The 19,713-nt window shown below is 58.5% G+C and overlaps 2 protein-coding genes across 4 annotated transcripts in view; both read left to right on the top strand.

Moving 5' to 3' along the window:
- The first annotated feature begins 7,054 nt into the window (after nucleotides 1-7,054).
- htr1e (5-hydroxytryptamine receptor 1E) lies at nucleotides 7,055-8,257 on the top strand. Its single transcript, XM_076016329.1, has one exon. It carries the CDS (start codon nucleotides 7,055-7,057, stop codon nucleotides 8,174-8,176), a length of 1,122 nt encoding a protein of 373 aa, XP_075872444.1. The 3' UTR covers nucleotides 8,177-8,257.
- Nucleotides 8,258-9,460: 1,203 nt separating this feature from the next.
- Nucleotides 9,461-19,713, top strand: part of znf292b (zinc finger protein 292b) — a 10,779-nt gene continuing 526 nt past the window's right edge. The window contains exons 1-8 of one of the 3 annotated variants that reach the window (XM_076016330.1): nucleotides 9,461-9,683; nucleotides 11,168-11,322; nucleotides 11,422-11,500; nucleotides 11,625-11,760; nucleotides 12,341-12,543; nucleotides 12,800-12,936; nucleotides 13,036-13,177; nucleotides 13,275-19,713. The exon at nucleotides 13,275-19,713 is cut by the window's right edge and continues 526 nt beyond it. In XM_076016330.1, coding sequence (XP_075872445.1) covers nucleotides 9,513-9,683; nucleotides 11,168-11,322; nucleotides 11,422-11,500; nucleotides 11,625-11,760; nucleotides 12,341-12,543; nucleotides 12,800-12,936; nucleotides 13,036-13,177; nucleotides 13,275-19,713 — 7,462 coding nt within the window. In that variant the 5' untranslated portion in view covers nucleotides 9,461-9,512. Of the gene's footprint in view, nucleotides 9,684-11,167; nucleotides 11,323-11,421; nucleotides 11,501-11,624; nucleotides 11,761-12,176; nucleotides 12,210-12,340; nucleotides 12,544-12,799; nucleotides 12,937-13,035; nucleotides 13,178-13,274 lie in introns of those variants that run through there. The other 2 variants (XM_076016331.1, XM_076016333.1) reach the window with 2 other exon arrangements.

The following is a 19,713-nucleotide window of genomic DNA, read 5'->3' as shown; positions in this document are numbered from 1 at the left end:
CCAAAAATACCCCTGATGACGTCAACAACAGCGAAGCATTCACAGTAAGAGAAAGACGATGTTGGAGACGACACGAGACACTGAAGTATTCACGCCGCTTCCTCCCCAGGTCGAGGCGCCATGGCTTCTAAGTGAGAAACTGAGTTTCCCACGGTCGGCCCTGAGTGACCTGAGGAAAACGGGGAAATTCTCTGAAGTTTTAATGTGAACTCAAGCACTGCAGAACCACAGAGGCACAACTGTTATAGATTTTTATTTTTAATTAAATACCACATCAAGGGGGGGGGCTGGAGACGGAGACGGAGAGGCGTCCCCGACATACACGGGACAAAGTGAAGTGCGTCCCGTATCAGCTCATTACGGGACAGGTTTTCAGTTGGCAAATATGAGACAATGTTGTACTGTACGGGAGTGGACCACAGACGGAAATCCAATGAGGTTTTGTCGGGAAAGAAAACGGGACCTCTTTGTCCCGGGAGAGATTTTATTTTTCCCGGGACAAAGTGGTGAAAAAAAGAGAGCAGTTCTGGGAAGAACGGGACTGGGGTGGCAATGAACTGATACAGGAAGACAATTGAGCCTCGCGGGTTTCCGTAGTGCAGTGGTTATCACGTTCGCCTAACACGCGACAGGTCCGCGGGTCGAAAGCGGGCGGAAACAGCGCCGCTGTGTTTGGTTTGGGACCTAAACCTACAGGACAGGACCTCTGTGTACATGTTGTAGATGTGTGTAGGTGTTCTTCATAGGCATGTGTGTGATTACAACTTCAACACTAGCGAGCGTTCCATGGAGTGAATGAGAAACAGGAAAACAAGGAGTACCGAACCCCGGTTCCTCTTGAAGGCCAGACAGGTGTAAACCGCGTGCAGGGATGTTGACACTCTTCAAAACTGGAACCACTGTTATTTTCTACATGTTTCTTTTTCCCCTGGACTGAAAACCTACTGACCTTTGACCCCAAATACCAGCCACTTTTATATTCAACGAGACAACAGCAGAGTTCAAACGCTGTTCCTCCCTGCTGGACTGCTGCTGCCTTGTATCCATGACCTCCGACACTCCCCCTAGTGGTACTGTCAGGAAGCCGCGCGCTGTGTGTGTGTGTGTGTGTGTGTGTGTGTGTGTCTCCTCCACCTTCACACCACTTCACTGCTGCAGGTCACGAGTGGACGGCAGTCCTTCACCTCAAGCATCGTTTCAAAAAGAATGAAAAGGGGAAGAAACCGAGGAGGCCCAGCAGGAAAATAACCATCAACACAACTTCATGCTGGAGCCTCTCTGCTGACGAGGATGACGAGGAGGCCGCCTCGTCTCGAGGACTTTCACGCAGGTTTACAGTTTGTCGCCATGGCGACGCCGCTCTGGACTTGATTACAGCTTGTCCAGGATACAGCAGCGGGATTAACCCCATAACCCCCCCTCTACCGCCCCCTGCAGGTTGACCTCGCCGCCGACCGGCTTGGTGAGTCCAGAGCGTCAGAACAGCAGCAAATTGGATGATTTTCTACGACCCGCCCGCCATGACGTCATGGTGCGCAGAGGTTGAGACACGCTGTGTTGGACAGTAGGTCCCCTCCGGGCATCACGCACCGCCACAAAACAACCATCCAGGCAAGGCGGTGGAGATGCATTCTCTTTGATTCATACTCAAAAAACCAGATCAAGCATCGAGCAGCGTTTGAACAGAGAAGAAAAGAAACACAACAACAACAACAACAACATGAGAGAATAGCATGGAACAGAAGAAGAAGAAGAGGGCAGACCTCCTCAGGTGCTGCAGGAGGAGGAGGAGGAGGAGGAGGAGGAGATGGATGGAGGTGCTGATGGAGTTAGTTCCCAAGGCGACGGCGTCCCAGCGAGGCTTCATCACCCAGAGAAGACTGAGGTCGGACGGAGGGACGCAGCGCCGGTTGTGTTGGACACACCCACAACTGCAGTCAGGCTCCGTACGGCCCAGGAGATGAAGATGGAGAACATCTGCAACCACGTGTGAGCGACTGGACTGAGGGAAAAACCCACACGTCAAAGAGTCGAGAGAGAAGAGAAGAAGAGTCGGGACGGAGGGGGAGCTGGAAGCAAAGATCCCACTTCTGTCTTTTAGCTCCAGGGTCTGCTCAGGGTTTCATCTCCTGGTCTTTAATCTCACTGGGGAAACCTGTCTGCCTGCCTGTCTGTCTGTCTGTCTGTCTGCCTGCCTGTCTGTCTGTCTGTCTGCCTGTCTGCCTGTCTGTCTGTCTGACTATCTGTCTGCCTGACTGTCTGTCTGCCTGCCTGTCTGCCTGTCTGTCTGTCTGCCTGACTGTCTGTCTGTCTGTCTGTCTGTCTGACTGTCTGTCTGACTGTCTGTCTGACTGTCTGTCTGCCTGACTGACTGTCTGCCTGCCTGTCTGTCTGCCTGCCTGTCTGACTGACTGTCTGACTGTCTGTCTGTCTGACTGACTGTCTGTCTGTCTGTCTGCCTGTCTGTCTGCCTGCCTGTCTGACTGACTGACTGTCTGTCTGCCTGCCTGTCTGTCTGTCTGACTGTCTGACTGACTGTCTGTCTGCCTGACTGACTGTCTGTCTGCCTGCCTGTCTGTCTGTCTGACTGTCTGTCTGACTGTCTGTCTGCCTGACTGACTGACTGTCTGTCTGCCTGCCTGTCTGTCTGTCTGACTGTCTGACTGTCTGTCTGTCTGTCTGCCTGTCTGTCTGCCTGCCTGTCTGTCTGTCTGCCTGCCTGTCTGTCTGTCTGTCTGTCTGACTGACTGACTGTCTGTCTGTCTGCCTGCCTGTCTGTCTGTCTGACTGCCTGTCTGACTGTCTGTCTGCCTGACTGACTGTCTGTCTGCCTGCCTGTCTGTCTGTCTGACTGTCTGTCTGTCTGACTGCCTGCCTGTCTGTCTGCCTGTCTGTCTGACTGACTGCCTGCCTGTCTGACTGTCTAACTGTCTGTCTGACTGACTGCCTGACTGTCTGTCTGTCTGACTGTCTGACTGCCTGTCTGCCTGCCTGTCTGCCTGTCTGTCTGTCTGTCTGTCTGACTGTCTGTCTGACTGTCTGTCTGTCTGACTGTCTGCCTGCCTGTCTGTCTGTCTGCCTGTCTGACTGACTGTCTGACTGTCTGCCTGCCTGTCTGTCTGTCTGCCTGTCTGACTGACTGTCTGACTGTCTGTCTGCCTGACTGCCTGCCTGCCTGTCTGCCTGCCTGTCTGTCTGACTGACTGTCTGTCTGTCTGACTGCCTGCCTGTCTGTCTGACTGACTGCCTGCCTGTCTGACTGTCTAACTGTCTGTCTGCCTGTCTGACTGACTGTCTGTCTGTCTGCCTGACTGACTGTCTGTCTGCCTGCCTGTCTGTCTGACTGACTGTCTGTCTGTCTGACTGCCTGCCTGTCTGTCTGCCTGTCTGTCTGACTGACTGCCTGCCTGTCTGACTGTCTAACTGTCTGTCTGACTGACTGACTGACTGCCTGACTGTCTGTCTGTCTGACTGTCTGACTGCCTGTCTGCCTGCCTGTCTGCCTGTCTGTCTGTCTGTCTGTCTGACTGTCTGCCTGCCTGTCTGTCTGTCTGCCTGTCTGTCTGTCTGCCTGTCTGACTGACTGTCTGACTGTCTGCCTGCCTGTCTGTCTGTCTGCCTGTCTGACTGACTGTCTGACTGTCTGCCTGCCTGTCTGTCTGTCTGCCTGTCTGCCTGCCTGTCTGACTGTCTGCCTGCCTGTCTGTCTGTCTGCCTGTCTGACTGACTGTCTGACTGTCTGCCTGCCTGTCTGTCTGTCTGCCTGTCTGCCTGCCTGTCTGACTGTCTGACTGACTGACTGACTGTCTGTCTGACTGACTGTCTGTCTGCCTGCCTGTCTGCCTAACTGTCTGTCTGTCTGACTGTCTGTCTGCCTGTCTGACTGCCTGTCTGTCTGCCTGCCTGTCTGTCTGCCTGTCTGTCTGCCTGCCTGCCTGTCTGTCTGTCTGACTGTCTGTCTGTCTGTCTGTCTGTCAACAATCACAACATATATATATGTTGTGATTGTTGACTTTTTTAATGAGGGCCTGGGATTGATATTAATAATGTCTGCAATCCACTCCCCGGCCACTAGGTGCTGATAATAGCAATATTATACATTAACATTGTGAAACATGGTTGAATGTCGCTCCGCCTTCGTCCACTCGTCCAGAACTCTCATGTTGATCAAAAACTCATGACGAGCTTTTGATCAACACCCTCCCCGACACACACACACACACACACACACACACACACACACACACACACACACACACACACACACACACACACACACACACACCTCACATGTCCGGCGGCTCCTGAAGGCAGCAGCCGGGCGGCGCAGCAGCGGAGCGGAGCTGCGGTTCTCAATCAGCGGCTCGAAGTTCTCCGCGCGAGCACAGCGCGGCCGCGAGGCTGCTTCCCACCCTCTTATTCTGATTGATTTGTTGAGTTATTTGTATCGTTTTGGCTGCAGCGGCAGAAGCGCCGAACGGAGCGACGTCACGTCTAGTTGGCGACGGGAGGATGAAGAGGAGGTGACGAAGAGGAGGTGACGGTGAGTGGAGCGAGCAACTTGTGGAGGGATGGAAGCTGATGGAGGTGCTGGTGCTGGTGGTGAGGGTGGCTGCCTTTTAATGTGAAGAACGAGTCAACAAAGCAGCATCCAGGTGCAGGTCAGCACCAGGTCCTGGAAGTCTGACCGCAGCACCTGCAAGACTCACAGTGTCAACATGAATGTGGTCGTCAGTGTGGAGCTCCGCAGCCTCTGCAGGTGCGCGGACTGCACTCGGGGTTGTTGCCTTGTGACGTCAGACAACAACATTTCCCCGGCTGGTGAGTTCTGCCTGTCACGGAGGTGTTGACGATCAGCGAGCAGTTGGATCAATGTGACGGGAACCAGGCCAGAGTCTGAGAGATTCCAGAAGGTCCCCCCAGCAGCTGGAGGGGACACCAAGGGAGCCTGGGCTGCCCCCTAGTGGCCAGCTTGTTCTGCCACTCGCGTTCAGAGGCCCATTCAGAGTCTTTTACCCAGCAAGGATCATTTCTGCCACTGGTAGTCTTTCATGTGTTCATCTGCTGAGAAGAGGTCACCAGCTGACCCCTGGTGACCTCTGGTGACCCCAGCAGGGGTCACCAGCTGACCTCTGGTCGCTCACCGCTGCCGGCAGTCAGCTGCAGGTCAGGAGGAAGTCTGCTGAGGCTCAGCCGTCTGTCTGTCTGTCTGTCTGTCTGTCTGTCTGGTGGTACCGGTGGTAAGAGGTGAAGCCTGGGTCGGTGGTTCTGGCCCGTGTGATGGATGGCGAGCGCAAGAGGAGGTGTAGAGGAGGCGTCCGTCCGTCCGTCCCTCCGTCTGTCTGCACCTCTCACGGCCAGCCAGCAGTGGGCGGTAGCAGCGAGAGGCCTCCGCTTTTTGGGAGAGAGGGACGAGAGGTCCGGTCAGTCACTGGTCCAGTCAGTCAATGGTCCGGTCAGTCAATGGTCCAGTCAGTCAATGGTCCAGTCAGTCGCTGGTCCAGTCAGGAAGCATCTTCGTCCCTGCAGCCGACACAAACACACAGTTCTTGAGAAGGAGGGGGGATAAAAAAAGGTGTCTGTGATATTTTCTGTTATTCTGAAGTGTGCAGACGTGTGAAACACTGATTCCACCGTCACCGTGTCTCTGTTGTGCCATCCATCTCTCTCTCTCCCTCTGTCTCTCTGTCTCTCTCTCTCTCTCCCTCTCTCTCTCTGTCTCCGTCTCTCTCTCTCTCCCTCTCTCTCTCTGTCTCCGTCTCTCTCTCTCTCTCTCTGTCTCTCTCTCTGTCTCCCTCTCTCTCTCTCTCTCTCTCTCCCTCTGTCTCTCTCTCTCTCCCTCTCTCTCTCTCTGTCTCTCTGTCTCTCTCTCTCTCTCTCTCCCTCTGTCTCTCTCTCTCTCTCTCCCTCTCTCTCTCTGTCTCTCTGTCTCTCTCTCTCTCTCTGTCTCTGTCTCTCTCTCTCTCTCTCTCTCTGTCTCCCTCTCTCTCTCTCTCTCTCTCCCTCTGTCTCTCTCTCTCTCTCCCTCTCTCTCTCTCTGTCTCTCTGTCTCTCTCTCTCTCTCTCTCCCTCTGTCTCTCTCTCTCTCTCCCTCTCTCTCTCTCTGTCTCTCTCTCTCTCTCTCTCTCTCTCTCTCTCCCTCTGTCTCTCTCTCTCTCTCTCCCTCTCTCTCTCCCTCTGTCTCTCTCTCTCTCTGTCTCTGTCTCTGTCTCTCTCTCTCTCCCTCTCTCTCCCTCTCTCTCTCTCTCTCTCTCTCTCTGTCTCCCTCTCTCTCTGTCTCTCTCTCTGTCTCTCTCTCTGTCTCTCTGTCTCTCTCTCTCTCCCTCTCTCTCCCTCTCTCTCTCTCTCTCTCTCTCTCTGTCTCCCTCTCTCTCTGTCTCTCCGTCTCCGAGGGTGCAGCGAGTCACCAGGTCTGAGCTGGAGGCTGCAAACACAGGGCTAAACATGCTAAAGCAGTTGAGCGGGTGAGTCCTGGCCCGGTTCCCTCGCAGCGCCCGGCCGAGTGTCAGAGGTCGACCCGGCAGGCTGATGTGACACACGACCGGCTCGGAAAGGCTGGAATAGAACCGCCGGCTCCGGGTGAAGGCCTGCAGCTCCAGGAAGTGGACGCCCGCTGAAACCCTCGGGTCACGTGACGCCACGTCCATCCCATGCAAAGACCTCCCTGACGCCGTGGCTTCGGCAGCGACTCAGGTGGGCGTGGTCAGTGGGCGTGGCCAGTTCTCCTCCAGGCTGCTGTTTCATGCTCCTGCTGGTCTGGTCTGGTCTGGACTGGGACGCTGCTGCTGCTGCACATCACAGCCACATCAAAGCCTCTCACAAGTCCATCTCCAGTCGGCCCACCACAGACCCCCCTCCCAACAACCCCCCCCACACACACACCCCCCCCCAGCCAGAACCAGCCAGAACCAGGTCAGAGATCAGAGAGCTGCAGCCACCAGCTCACTTCTTTATTTTCTGTCTTTGTCCTTTCTTCCCAGATTCAACCTCTCTTTGCAGTTCACTCTCTGGTGGGCGGAGCCAACCAACGCCCCCCCCCACCCCCCCCTAGGAGATGGAGCTGGAGGCGGACCCCAGCGTGAACGCCTCCTCGCCCGACTCCTCCAACTCCTCCTGGCCGGCGCCCCCCCCCCCGGCCCTGCTGGCCGCCCTGGCCCTGCTGGCCCTGCTGGCGCTGCTCACCGCGCTGGGCAACGGCGCCGTCATCCTGGCCATCTGCACCACCCGCAAGCTGCGCCTGCCCGCCAACTACCTCATCTGCTCGCTGGCCGTCACCGACCTGCTGGTGGCGCTGCTGGTCATGCCCGTCAGCATCGCCCACATGGCCACGCAGACGTGGCGGCTGGGCGAGGCGGCGTGCGAGCTGTGGCTGTGCGTGGACATGACCTGCTGCACCTGCTCCATCCTGCACCTGTGCCTCATCGCCCTGGACCGCTACTGGGCCATCACCAGGGCGGTGGAGTACGCCCGCAAGAGGTCGGCGCGCCGCGCCGCCGCCATGGTGGGCGTGGCCTGGGTCATCTCCGTCTTCATCTCGCTGCCGCCTCTCTTCTGGAGGCGGCGGGCGAGCGACGGCGGCGGGCCGCAGCACTGCAGCATGGAGCACGAGCACCTGGGCTACACCCTCTACTCCACCTTCGGGGCCTTCTACATCCCCATGGTGCTCCTCCTCATCCTCTACTCCAGGATCTACAGCGCCGCCAAGACGCTGTATCAGAAGCGCGGCTCGTCGCGCCACCTCAGCGGCCGCAGCCAGGCCTCGGCCGAGCGCCGCGCCTCGCACGCCTTCTGCATATCGGAGCCGTCCAACAACTGGGAGCAGCTGGGCGCCGCCGCCGCCGCCGCCACCGAGGTGCCGTGCCCGCGGAGGGAGGAGGAGGAGGAGGAGGCGGAGAGTGACGACCGCAGTCAGATCAGCAGCTCGCGGGAGCGCAAGGCGGCCCGGATCCTGGGCCTGATCCTGGGCGCCTTCGTCTGCTGCTGGTTGCCCTTCTTCCTCAAGGAGCTGCTGGCGGGCCTGCGGCTGCTGCGGCCCTCGCCGCCGCTCTCCGACGCCCTCACCTGGCTGGGCTACGTCAACTCCCTGGTCAACCCGCTGCTCTACACCAGCTTCAACGACGACTTCAAGCTGGCCTTCAGGAAGCTGCTGGGGAGGAGGGAGCAGGGGAAGATCTAGAGGAGGGGGGGGTGTCGAGGGGGGGGGCGTCTGGGCATCTTCACGTCTTTGTGCGGTCCACCTACTGGCAATATGGAGTGTGATATTAAGCTCAAGCAGAGATTTCAGCGGCGCGTTCTCTTCTGTTCTCCAGTTTGCCTCCACACGGCTGCACTCTGTCCAGACGTCGTGAGAAAGGCACATTAATAAAGGAGATGTTTGCAAAGAGCTCCAGGTCCTCGCTAAGCAAAAACTGTTTGAGACATTTTTATTCCATCCTGAGCACAACACAACTACAGAGCAGTTACAGGTCAACGCGGCGCTGCTTCCATGCAGACTCTCCTGAAGGTGGAAGGTCCAGTGTTTACCAGGGAGCCCGACTGACAGCGCCTGTGGTATTTCGTTCACTGTCGGGCTTCCTGGAGACGGCAGCTAGCGAGGGTTAGCGGTAGGAAAGGACTTTTCTTGTACTGTGAGTTTACACTCTAATTCATGTATGTATTGGCAGAATGTTAAGCTTTTGCCAGTGCAAAAAAAAAAAAAAAAAAAAAAAATCCTAAGTCAAGCCAAATTCAAAGATGTGAAACATTAGAACTCCCAAGTTCTCTTGTTCCAAGTATTTATAAGAAGGGTTAAGGTTGAATTTTTCTGCATCATTTTAGTGCCTTTTATTAACTGACGCTTGAATGATGAATCAATGACAAGGAGCCGTCCAGAGCTCGAGGGTGTAGCGTTGTAGTCCAGGCGGCACCGACCGAGACCAAGATGTGACCCAGACTCGAGAGCATGGAGACCGAGATGGCACCAAGACATTTGGCGCTGGAGGTTGAGACCGGACCACGAAAAATGACCAGAATCTATTTTAAATTCCAGTTTGCTTCTAAATCTCTTTTCAGCAAGGTGTCTTTTCATGGTTTTCTTGAACATTTTACTGCTTTGCAAACTATTTCGAACCATTTTCCAATAAGAGGCCCGGCTGTCACTCTGGCTGTCACCAACAGAGCGTAGAACCCCCAGCAGCTGGATTCCTTTCTGTTCTCATTGTGTCATTACAGTGTTTGGCTGAGTCTCCACTGGTCTGGATCAAAAAATCCCCAGTCCGTCCAGTCTGAGACCGAGACCAGAACCAGTAAAAATGCGTCCGAGGCCGAGAGCCTTTAAAAGTGGTCTCGGGTTTCCATTCTCTTTGTCCCAGTTCGGTCCCACTCCGGTACGATAGGTGGCGCCCTCCTCAGCTCGACGGTTCGGCGGGTGACGGGGGCGGCGGGAGAAGAGGAAGTGACGTCGCTCAGTGCCGTCAGCAGCGGCGCTGCTGTTGCTGCTGCTGGTGGACTACGCGTTGGAGCTGGCTGTGAAGATGGCGGACGAGGAGGCCGAGCAGGAGCGCGGCGGTCCCGGGCTCAGCGACGCCGCCGAGACGGTGGCCGAGCTGAGGCGGCGGCTCCAGCAGCTGCAGGCCGCCGCGGCCCGAAGCTGCGGCGACGGCCCGGTGCAGTCGTCGGCCGAGTACTGCCAGGAGTTCTGCAGGGTGAGGACCCGTCCCCAGCCAGCCAGCCAGCCAGCCAGCCAGCCGAGGGGTTAGCCTGGCTGCTGTAGCAGCGACAATACCGGAGCTTCCCGGGGGTGGGGAGCCCGGCTCGTTGCAGCTCCCCGGGGCGCCGGGGCGGGCACTTTAGTCGGCTGTCACGCAAAGCAGTTGGTGGTTGTGCGCTTGAGGTTATTCATAAGAAAGAAATGAAGCCCCGCAGCAGAGCGACTCCTGGCGGCGGTGGCTGTGACGGCTAGCTGTTAGCAGGCTAGCCTAGCACAGGCTAGCTGCTAGAGTCCGCTCAGACATGGCCAGTCAAGCAGGCTGCCTCCAGGCTCATGTCGCGGGATAGACGCGGGTTCGCGGCCACTCGGGTGTCTCCGTGTGTGGCCTCAGAGCGGCGGTCCGGTTCGGTCCACTCAGCTTGGTTAGTCCGCCTCCGTCGGTTAGCATCAGGCTACGCTAGGCTGCCCTGCCCCGTACGTGTGTTTGTCTCGGGTGCGCGGTCACGCCAGCACCTTTGGATTGATTGTGTGTGTGTGTATGTGTGTGTGTGTGTGTGTGTGTGTGTGTGTGTGTGTGTGTGTGTGTGTGTGGTGGTCGGGAGCCGACGAGTCCAGTCCGCCCAGAACCCTCCAATACCTGGGCTTCCTAAACGCCCGAACACGACACCGTGTGTTAATGTTGTGTTTACGTTGTGTTTACGCGTGTTTCCGGTCCCCAACTGAGCCAGGTTAGTTTGACACCGCGGGCACGCGCACTAACACACCAACGCCGAGTATTCCCTGGCATCATAAACACGAGTTTTCAGAGAAACGTGACCCAGCCGGAGGTCACTGTCGAGCAGCTTGGAAGACCGTGGTTGTGGTTGTTGTTGTTGTTGTTGTCGATCAGCTGTGCGACTGCGTGGGAAAACAACAGAGTTCTGTCCCGGTGAAGTCCAGCAGCAACAATGTAAAGTGCGCCCGGCGAGCTGCTCTGTTATCACAGTGTTTGTGTCGGTTCTCAAGGTGCTCAGGTTCTGCTGCAAGGTTGACGAGATGTGCAAACTAGTGACGTCTCGGAACAGACCTATGAGAAGCAGGGGGCGTGGCCTGCTTCAAGACACCTTGAAATATGCACGTATGCTCTTCCTCCCTGAACTCCTCCTTCCTTGCATCTCATTGAGTGTCTTTCAGCCGTTGACCTGCGAGGAATGTTTTGATCCGAAAAACCTACGGAAGCTCAAAGTGGCCATGTCTTTCTTTTCCATCTGGTATCAGAGATACAAAAAATAATAATAATCTTGAAATCTTGTAAATGCAAAATGGAAACAACTATTTTTTTTAAAAAATTTTTTATCCTGGGCAAAAACGAGATTAAAAAAAAAAAGTTTTTCTCAGATTTTTGGATTTCTGTTCATTTGTGTGGTTGCACACAGGTTCTACCTCCAGATGTTCTCCAGTGCTTTCAGGTCAACGTGTGCTTGCTGTCCACCTCCACAGACGCTGCTGGAGTTTGCCGGCCGCTGGAGCCTGGAGGAGGAGCCTCTGCCGCTGCTGGAGGTCTACATCGTGGCCCTGCTCAGTTACGTGGAGGCCTCGCCCTTCCTGTCGCCGCAGTGCGAGAACGTGCAGCTGGTGGTGGAGAGGCTCTCGCTGTGAGTTCTCCCTTCTCCCACTCTGGCCCGGGTTGCGACGCCACCTGTTGCGTAGACTGAGTGGTTTTTTTTGTGTTTGTGTCTCCGCTCACCGTGCAGGAGCTTTGTGGAGCTTCTGCTCTCGCTGAAGGAGGAGGTTCCAGAGTCCCTGTGGAACCAGTTCAAGTCTTCAGTACAGGTTCATCTAAAGATCCTCGCATTTTCACCCACTAATGTGCTTTTATTTTGGAAGACCAGAACCTCCTGGACTCGCACTTCAGTCGGAACGTCAAAGTGACGCAGACTTCTCTCCCTGCGTGCAGTTTGCTGCCTGTCAGCTGCAGGAGAACGGAATCACACAGCTGTCCCTGCTGTCCGCCGTGAGCCAGCACGACGGCGTCTGGACCAATCAGGTGCTCCGAGGCCTCCTGTCTGGAGAGAGGCTGCCGACTGAACCAGGTGAGGCTGCCGACTGAAGCCTCTGACAGCTGAAAGGTCGAAGCGGAGGCTCTGTGCAGTCAGTCGGTGGTTGTAAAGAGTTGTGAGTCTGCGGACGTGTTGCCGTTTGCCAAGAGGTCCTGGATGTGGCAACGGTTGCAACCAGACTGGAGTTAAAAGTCACTTCAATGCAAAGAGTGACTGAAATATTGCCTTGTTCTTTTCTTCAGTCAACTCGCTCTCTGCGATTAATCTCGATTAATCTCGATTAACCCGACCGCTGCGTCTCTCTGCGTAACGTTCAGGGCCAGCCGGGCTTGTGAGACCTCGCAGTGCTCTCTGTCGCTCTGTCGCGGCCCTCTGTGCTTTTTGCTTTGGCCGCCTCAGGGTGAGAAACGGTGGGAGCAGTTTTCTTCTGGAAGCTCAGATGAGACTGTGCTGTTAAAAAGAAGGAAGCAGAGATTTGAACAGTGTTTAAAGCCTGAAAGTGTGTTTGTTATTGACACAAAATTCAAAACAAACAAACAAACAAAACCAAAAGAATGAAGATCCTGTATTGCTGCGAGGGTTCGTCGTGACTTGTGCCTCTCTTGGTCCTCAGTGGAGGAGTTCCTGGTGCAGGAGGGGCCGGTGCTGCTGGAGATGCGGGTGAAGCAGCTGATGAAGGAGCGGCAGCAGGCCAAGGCCACCCTGCTGGCCAAGACGTGCTCCCAGTCCCCGGCCATGCAGGGTCAGGGGCCCTTCAGGCAGATGTACCTGGTCTGCCTGTGTGCTACCTCAGAGCAGGAGGAGCTGATGGAGGAGGTGAGCGCCACCTGCACGCTTTCAATCCCAACTGTAGGTGACACACAACCAGGGAGTCGCAGTACCGGCCCACTCTGTGCTGGCTCAGCATTTGAATTTGGCCCCTTCATCCACTAGGTGGCAGTCTTATCTCTCAACCAATCTGTCTGCATCAGCCTCCTTCAATCTTTGTGTGTGTGTGTGTGTGTGTGTGTGTGTGTGTGTGTGTGTGTGTGTGTGTGTGTGTGTGTGTGTGTGTGTGTGTGTGTGTGTGCAGCTCTCCAAGGAGGACTGCCGCGACGCGCTGGAGATGATCTGCAACCTGGAGTCGGACCGGGATGAGAAAGCGGCCTTCAGCCTCTGCTCGGCCTTCCTGACCCGGCAGCTGGTGTGCGGAGACACCTACTGTGCCTGGTAAGAACACGGCCTCACCCCGACCCATTCCACAGGAGTTCTGGACGAAACCTTCAAACGTTCTCCAGGCTGTGAGATCACACTGATTTTCCGTCCCAGGGAGCTGACTTTGTTCTGGAGCAAGCTGCTGAAGCGGCTGGAGCCGTCGGAACCGGCCTTCCTGGAGCAGTGCCGCCAGATGTCCTTGCTCTCCAAGACCGTCTACCACATCCTCTTCCTCATCAAGGTCATCCAGTCCGAGGTGGGTGCACTCAGCCGTTAGGATTCCCCGGGCCTGGTTTCAGAGAAGCCACCGCCAGAGGGACTCTCAGTGATCGATCCTCCCCGGTTCTCCACAGATCGTGGACGCCGGTCTGCCGGCGTGCGTGGAAATGTGCGTCCGAGCTCTGCGGATGGCGTCGGACGACGGCGGCACGAAGGCCACGCTGTGCAAGACCATCTCCTGCCTGCTCCCCGGCGACCTGGAGGTGAAGCGGGCCTGCCAGCTGACAGAGTTCCTGCTGGAGCCCACGGTGGACGCCTACTACGCCGTGGAGGCGCTGTACAACGAGCCGGACCAGAAGCTGGAGGAGGAGAGCATGCCGGTGCCCAACTCGCTGCGCTGCGAACTCCTCTTGGTCTTTAAGACCCAGTGGCCTTTCGACCCCGAGTTCTGGGACTGGAGGACTCTGAAGCGCAACTGCCTGGCGCTGATGGGCGAAGAGGCGTCCATCGTGTCGTCCATCGACCTGCTGAACGACAACGGGGAGCCGGAGGAGGCGGCCGACGAGGACGAGGACGACCAGGAGTGGCTGAAGAACGTCCCCGAGCACGTCGTCGACAGCGCCTACGAGGTGATGGGCATCAAGGACAAGAGCGAGAGGAAGCGGCAGATGAAGAGGCTCCGGGAGAAGCGCTGCATCTCGGCCAGGCACAGGAACTGGCAGGCGTACATGCAGTACTGCGTGCTGTGCGACAAGGAGTTCCTGGGCCACAGGATCGTCCGCCACGCGCAGATCCACATGAGCAGCGGCGTCTACACCTGCCCCATATGCGCCCAGACCTTCGGCTCCAAGGACACCCTGGTGCCCCACGTCAAGTCCCACGTCAAGCAGTCGTGCAAGGAGAGGCTGACGGCCATGAAGAGCACCAAGAGGCTGGCCGACGCCGGCCCGGGGGCGGCCCCGGGCCTGCGGGCCAAGGCCGAGGGCGACGCCAAAGAGAAGGCCGACGCCCAGCAACAGAGCAGAGCCTTGGCGTCGGTGGCCGCCGCCGCAGCCCAGGGGGCTCGGCCCGTGCTGCGGTGCAACGAGGACAACGTGTGTCCGGTGGGGAACTGCCGGAAGAGCTTCAAGTTTTTCAAGAACCTGGTGGCTCACGTCAAGGGCCACGGCGACGAGGAGGAGGCCCAGACCTTCCTGGAGATGCACAGGAAGAAGGTGGTGTGCCAGTACTGCCGTCGCTACTTCATCAGCGTCACCCACCTCAACGACCACCTGCAGGTGCACTGCGGCGCCAAGCCCTACATCTGCATCCAGCTCAACTGCAAGGAGAGCTTTCTGCACAACACGGAGCTGCTGGTGCACAGGAGGACGCACCCCGTCTTCAGGGCCCGCTGCATGTTCCCAAACTGCGGCAAGGTCTTCAGCGAGGCCTTCAGACTCTACGACCACGAGGCGCACCATTACAAGACCTTCACCTGCAGCCACGCCTCCTGCGGGAAGGTTTTCCACTCTCAGAAGCAGCTGGACTTGCACCTGGAGAGGCACGCCGTCCTGGCGGCGGAGGAGGGCCCGGCATCGGCGCCGCAAGCGCCGAGCGCGCAGCACACCACGTCGCTCATTCAGCAGATGCTTCAGAGCAACTCCAGAGTCAAGCCGCAGAACTCCCAGGAGAGTTTGGACCAGAAGAAGCAGCAGATCTCCCTCGAGAGTTTGCTCAAACACTCAAAGATCCCCGTGGTTTGCCTGGAGCAGTGCCGGGTCGACCCGGAGCTCCACAGGATCCCTGCCTCGTACGGCCAGATGCGGACCGCGAGCAAGTCTGTGGCGCCGCCCCCCGTCACTTCCCAAGTGCCTAAGAGTCAAACAACAAAAGATGAAGTTCGGCCCGTCCATCACGGCGGCCAAATCGAGTCGCACAGCAACAGCGCGGACCTCCCGCAAGGCCCGCGTCCCGTCTTTGGGCCAAACAACTCTTTCCTATCAACAAAGTACCAGGCGCCATTGCCGGGTCAGTCGGGTCAGCCGGGACCGTCGGTCTCCCAGCTCCTCCCTCCTACGGCAGCCCCCCAGCCTTTCGCCGTAAACAAACTGGCGAGCGCTCCGGCAACAGCGGCCTCTCAGACCGGCACAGCTCCCCCTGCAGGCCAGAGAGAGCGATTTCACTGTCCCTTCGAAAACTGCACGAGGAACTACAGCTGCTACCGCAGTGTCACCAAGCACATGCGGGCGATGCACTCGGAGTTCTACGAGCGCTGGAAGGTGGAACGCACCAAGATCAAGGTGACCTACGCTCCGGTGGAGACCACGCCTCCTGTCCAGAACCAGCTGGCCAACCGGCTTCCGGTCTATGGGGGCCAGAGGCAGAACGTCATCCAGTCCGCCCCCTTTACCAACATGAGCGCCGGCGTGACGCGTGCTCCGGTTCTTCCACATCCCACCTCCGTCCAGAACCACAGTCCTGCTGCTCTCGTGATGGACGGCGGCGTCCTCCCGCAGCCCAGAAGCCTTCCAGAAGCTTCCTGCCAGAAGTGGAGCACCGCCCCAGGAAGTGACCTGGGTCAGAGCTGTGGGACTTCCCAGGCGTTTCCAGCCGACCTGCAGGCGATGGCACAGACGGAGTCTCTGGGGCCCTTGGCCCCCCCGGCTGGGCCGCTGCCACCACCGCAGCACAGCGGGCCGTCCTGCTCCACGATGCCATCCGCCAACAGGCCAGTGGAGACGCTGCAGTCACTCTTAGAACACCGTTCCGTGCCGGCCGTGATGTCATACTTGGGCGGAGCCAAGAGTGTTTTACAACAGGCCTACACGGCGCAGATGCAGGGCAGCTTGGCGCCGGCTTCCAGTGGCCCGGCAGAGATGAAGGCGGCGCAGACTCACTCCGCCACTCCGTCCCTGGACAGCGAAGGCTCGGCCAACCGGAAGCTGCTTCACAACGGCGAGCGGCTCCTTGACCATGACCCTGAGCAACAAAAGCAGACCAGAAGAAACAGGAGGAGCAAGTGGCCCGCCATCGTGAGGGACGGCAAGTTCATCTGTTGCAGGTGCTTCCGGCAGTTCAACAGTCCCAAATCCCTGGGCGGACACCTGTCCAAACGGGTCATCTGCAAACCGTACGACGAGTCGGAGCTCAACACCGAGCTGCCGCTGTCCTTCCTGGACTTTCTGAACTCGGAGCCGTCGGCCGACGCCACCGCCGCTCAGCCGCCGCTGCCTTACGGCCCCCTCCCCCCCTGTCAGGAGAAACCCCGTCAGCCCGTCGGCAGTGGCCCGCCGGCCGGGCCTCAGTACCCACGGGTCGATCTGCTGGGCTACGGTAACGGCGAGGGCGACTACAACGCCGCTAAGCGGTTGAGCGCCGAACCAAGTGTGACTGACGTTTTCATGCACTGTCCAGGTGCCGAGCCTTTGTTCCCGAGTCCCTGCGCCCCCTACGGGACAGGCGAGTGTTTACCCGGCAGCTCGCTGGCGCAGCGTGCGGAAAACGTAGACGGCAGGCAAAAGGACTCGCTGTACGGCGCGGCGCAGTACACCCCTCCGCCGTGCGTGGACGCTTTCGTCGGCCGCGAATACTCGGACCCGCTTCTGTCGCGCATCCTTGCGGAAAACGCACCCCCTTCGGTCCCGGCCTCGCTCCCGGTCCCGGTCGCAGACCTCGGCAAGGCCTTTCTCTCCGACAGCTACGGCCTTCACCCCGCCATTCAGACACCGGCCGCAAATCCGGACCCGTTAACTCAAGGAACGCAGCTGTGCGTTGCTCAGCCCAGGTTGCCAGTAAGCCCGGATCAGCTGGACGCACAAAGGAAGGCCACGGAGCAAGACGTGAAGAAGAGGCTACGGGAGCAGATACTGGCCGGAGACTTTCAGCGGAGATCCAACCTGGGCCACTCCAACAGCACAGACCTAAACGCCAACTCCCGGAACCCCGTCCCTTCTGGCCCAGTGTTTGGTCCCGCCCGTGGCTCCCAACTTCGGCAAGACTCCTGCGATGCCGAGGCCGACCCGTCCGTCGTCCGGGCCAACTTTGCAAGCCTGCTGGAGACCTCCGCCAATGTGGACGGTCTGCCGAACACGCGGAGCTTCACCTGTTTCAGGGAGACCTCGGCGCCACAGGCGGAGCTCCTGAGTCCCACCGGCGCTCTCCCCAACGACGTGGACGTCGAGCCCACGCAGCTGACGGCCAGCCAGCAGCAGTGGATGAGCGAGATCCAAAAAGCGTTCGAGCGACTCGACCTGGTCCGAGAGACATCCCATCAGGCGGCGCCGGGCGGCGGCGGCGGCGGCCGCAGTAGCGTCGTCGCCGGCCACGCGGCCTCCCAGCAGGTCGCCGTCCAGGGCTCGGCAGCGTCAGGCAAGTCCGGAAAAGCGTTTGTTTGCGAGGACGAAGAGTGCTCGTTCAGCACCTCGTCCACCGAAGCCCTGTGGAGGCACCTGTCCAAGGCTCACGCCTTCACCCTGGAGATGGTGAACGTTGTCAAGAAGAAGTACGGCCAGTACGCCCCGTTCAAGTGCTTCAAGTGCAGCAAGAACTTCACACGCAACTCCAACCTGCGCACTCACTACAAGACGGCGCACCAGCTGTCGCAGGAGGAGATCGAGGAGCTGGACTTGAAGCGGCGAAAGGCCAAAGCCGCTGCGTCGGCCGCCGTTTACAGCCAGGCCTCTACGGCCCCGCCCCCCGCCCAGTCCTCGCAGGAGACCAAGTTGTGGCCGCAGTCCGTTGGCAAAGCAACAAGACACAACGCAGCGTGTGCCAACGCCAGCCTTCCGAACAATAAATACCAAACCCACGCCAGTCCTTTGACCCCCATCCAGCCCTTGCAGGCTGCTCCGCCCCAGACCAACATCAAGCAGCCCGCCGCCAACAGCCAGTCGGCATCAAAGCCAAACCTGGAGGTTCCCAAGAAGACAGCGGAGAAGAGGCCCGCCGTGGGGAGTGCGTCCACGAGTCCGTACCGGCCGTATCGCTGCGTCCACCAGGGCTGCTTGGCTGCCTTCACCATCCAACACAACCTGATCCTGCATTACCGGGCTGTCCACCAGTCTGCGCTGTCGGCCCTGGAGGTTAACAAGGACCAGGAGCACGACGACGACGTGGACGAAGAGGAAGAGCTGATGCCGGAGGAGGAGGACGAGGAGGACCGCGAGGCGGAGACGCCGCAGATCTCCGAGTTCCGCTGCCAAGTCAAGGACTGCTCCCGGGTCTTCCAGGAGATCCCCAACCTCCTGCAGCACTACGTGCAGTTGCACAAGTTTGGCCTGGACAGAGTCGGGATCTTCCTGTCCACCATCAAGTCTGGAAGGTTCTCGTGCGGTTACCAAGGTTGCGCGGCGTCCTTCCCTACCTGTTGGAAGTACTTGGGGCACGTCAAAGAGCAGCACAAGAACATGTTTGGCAAAGCCGAGCAGCTGGACTGCGTGTCGTTCCGCTGCGAGATCGAAGGCTGCGACCGCTCGTACACCACCAAGTCAAACCTGCTGCGGCACTTCATGAAGAAACACCAAGACGTGTGCCCGACCGGACTGAAGAACCAGAGGACGGAGGAGCACAGGAGTTCCAAGGCGTTGCTGTACCCGATTGGGAAGACGAGTAACGGCAAGGAAAACATCGAGAGCAACAAGAAGATCGTGCAGAAGGGAGGCGAGAGCAAGAAAGAGAGCAAAGAAAACCACTGGAGTAATTTCGGGAAGCCCTCGTTGAAGTCCAAGTCGGAGGCCTCGGCCTTGTGCACCAAGAGGTTCCCCTTGCAGTATCCCTGCATGATCAAGGGCTGCGAGTCGGTGATGAAATCCGAGCGCAACATCCTGAAGCACTACTCCGGACACGGACTGTCTGAGAAGTACGTGGAGCAGCAGCGCAGCTACTTCATCTTCTGCAAGAAGGTGCCCAGGCAGAAGTGCCACTCCAGCAGGAGCGACGACTCCAAGTCGGACAACACGTCGGACCTGTCGGACAACGACTTCGACGCCGACGCCGCCGTCTTTGACGACCGTCGGGACGATTCCAAGCCCATCCTGCGCAAGAGGGCGGCGGCGGCCGAGGTGCCCGCGGCGCCGCTCGCCGGCAAGCTGTCCAACGAGGACAGCTCTGACAGCGTGGCCGTGGTCAAGCGCAAGCGGGGGCGCCCGCGCAAACTCCTCCCCGACGCCGGCGCCGCCACCAAGCGCAAGAAGATCCCTCGCACCACAAAGCTGCACGTGGCGTATGGCTGGGACAACGAGTCGGACTCGTCCTCGTGCCACGCCGGCGCCGCCGAGGAGCGGGAGGACGACGCCGCCGACGCCGCCGGCGCTCAGCTGGCCTCCTTTAACTTCAAGCCCATGGGCTTCGAGATGTCCTTCCTCCAGTTCCTGGAGCAGTCGAGCCAGTCGGAGAGCGCGCTGGGCGGCGGCGGCAGGGCGGGCGATGCGGCCGAGCCGCGGGGGAGGACCTCCAACCCCAACACTAAAGACACCTGCGTCCGCTTCAGGAACCGCGGGAACATCCGCTCTCTGAACAGGGTCAAGGTGGTGATAGACCGAGTCTTCTCAGGCGTGGCTGACCTCATGTTGAAGCAGCTGCAGGACATGCAGCCCA

The sequence above is a fragment of the Nelusetta ayraudi genome, unplaced genomic scaffold, assembly GCF_046127955.1.
Source record: "Nelusetta ayraudi isolate G7.1 ecotype Tasmania unplaced genomic scaffold, CSIRO-AGI_Nayr_v1 ptg000222l, whole genome shotgun sequence".
Classification (NCBI taxonomy): domain Eukaryota; kingdom Metazoa; phylum Chordata; class Actinopteri; order Tetraodontiformes; family Monacanthidae; genus Nelusetta; species Nelusetta ayraudi.
This window is presented reverse-complemented; position numbering and strand designations above follow the sequence as displayed.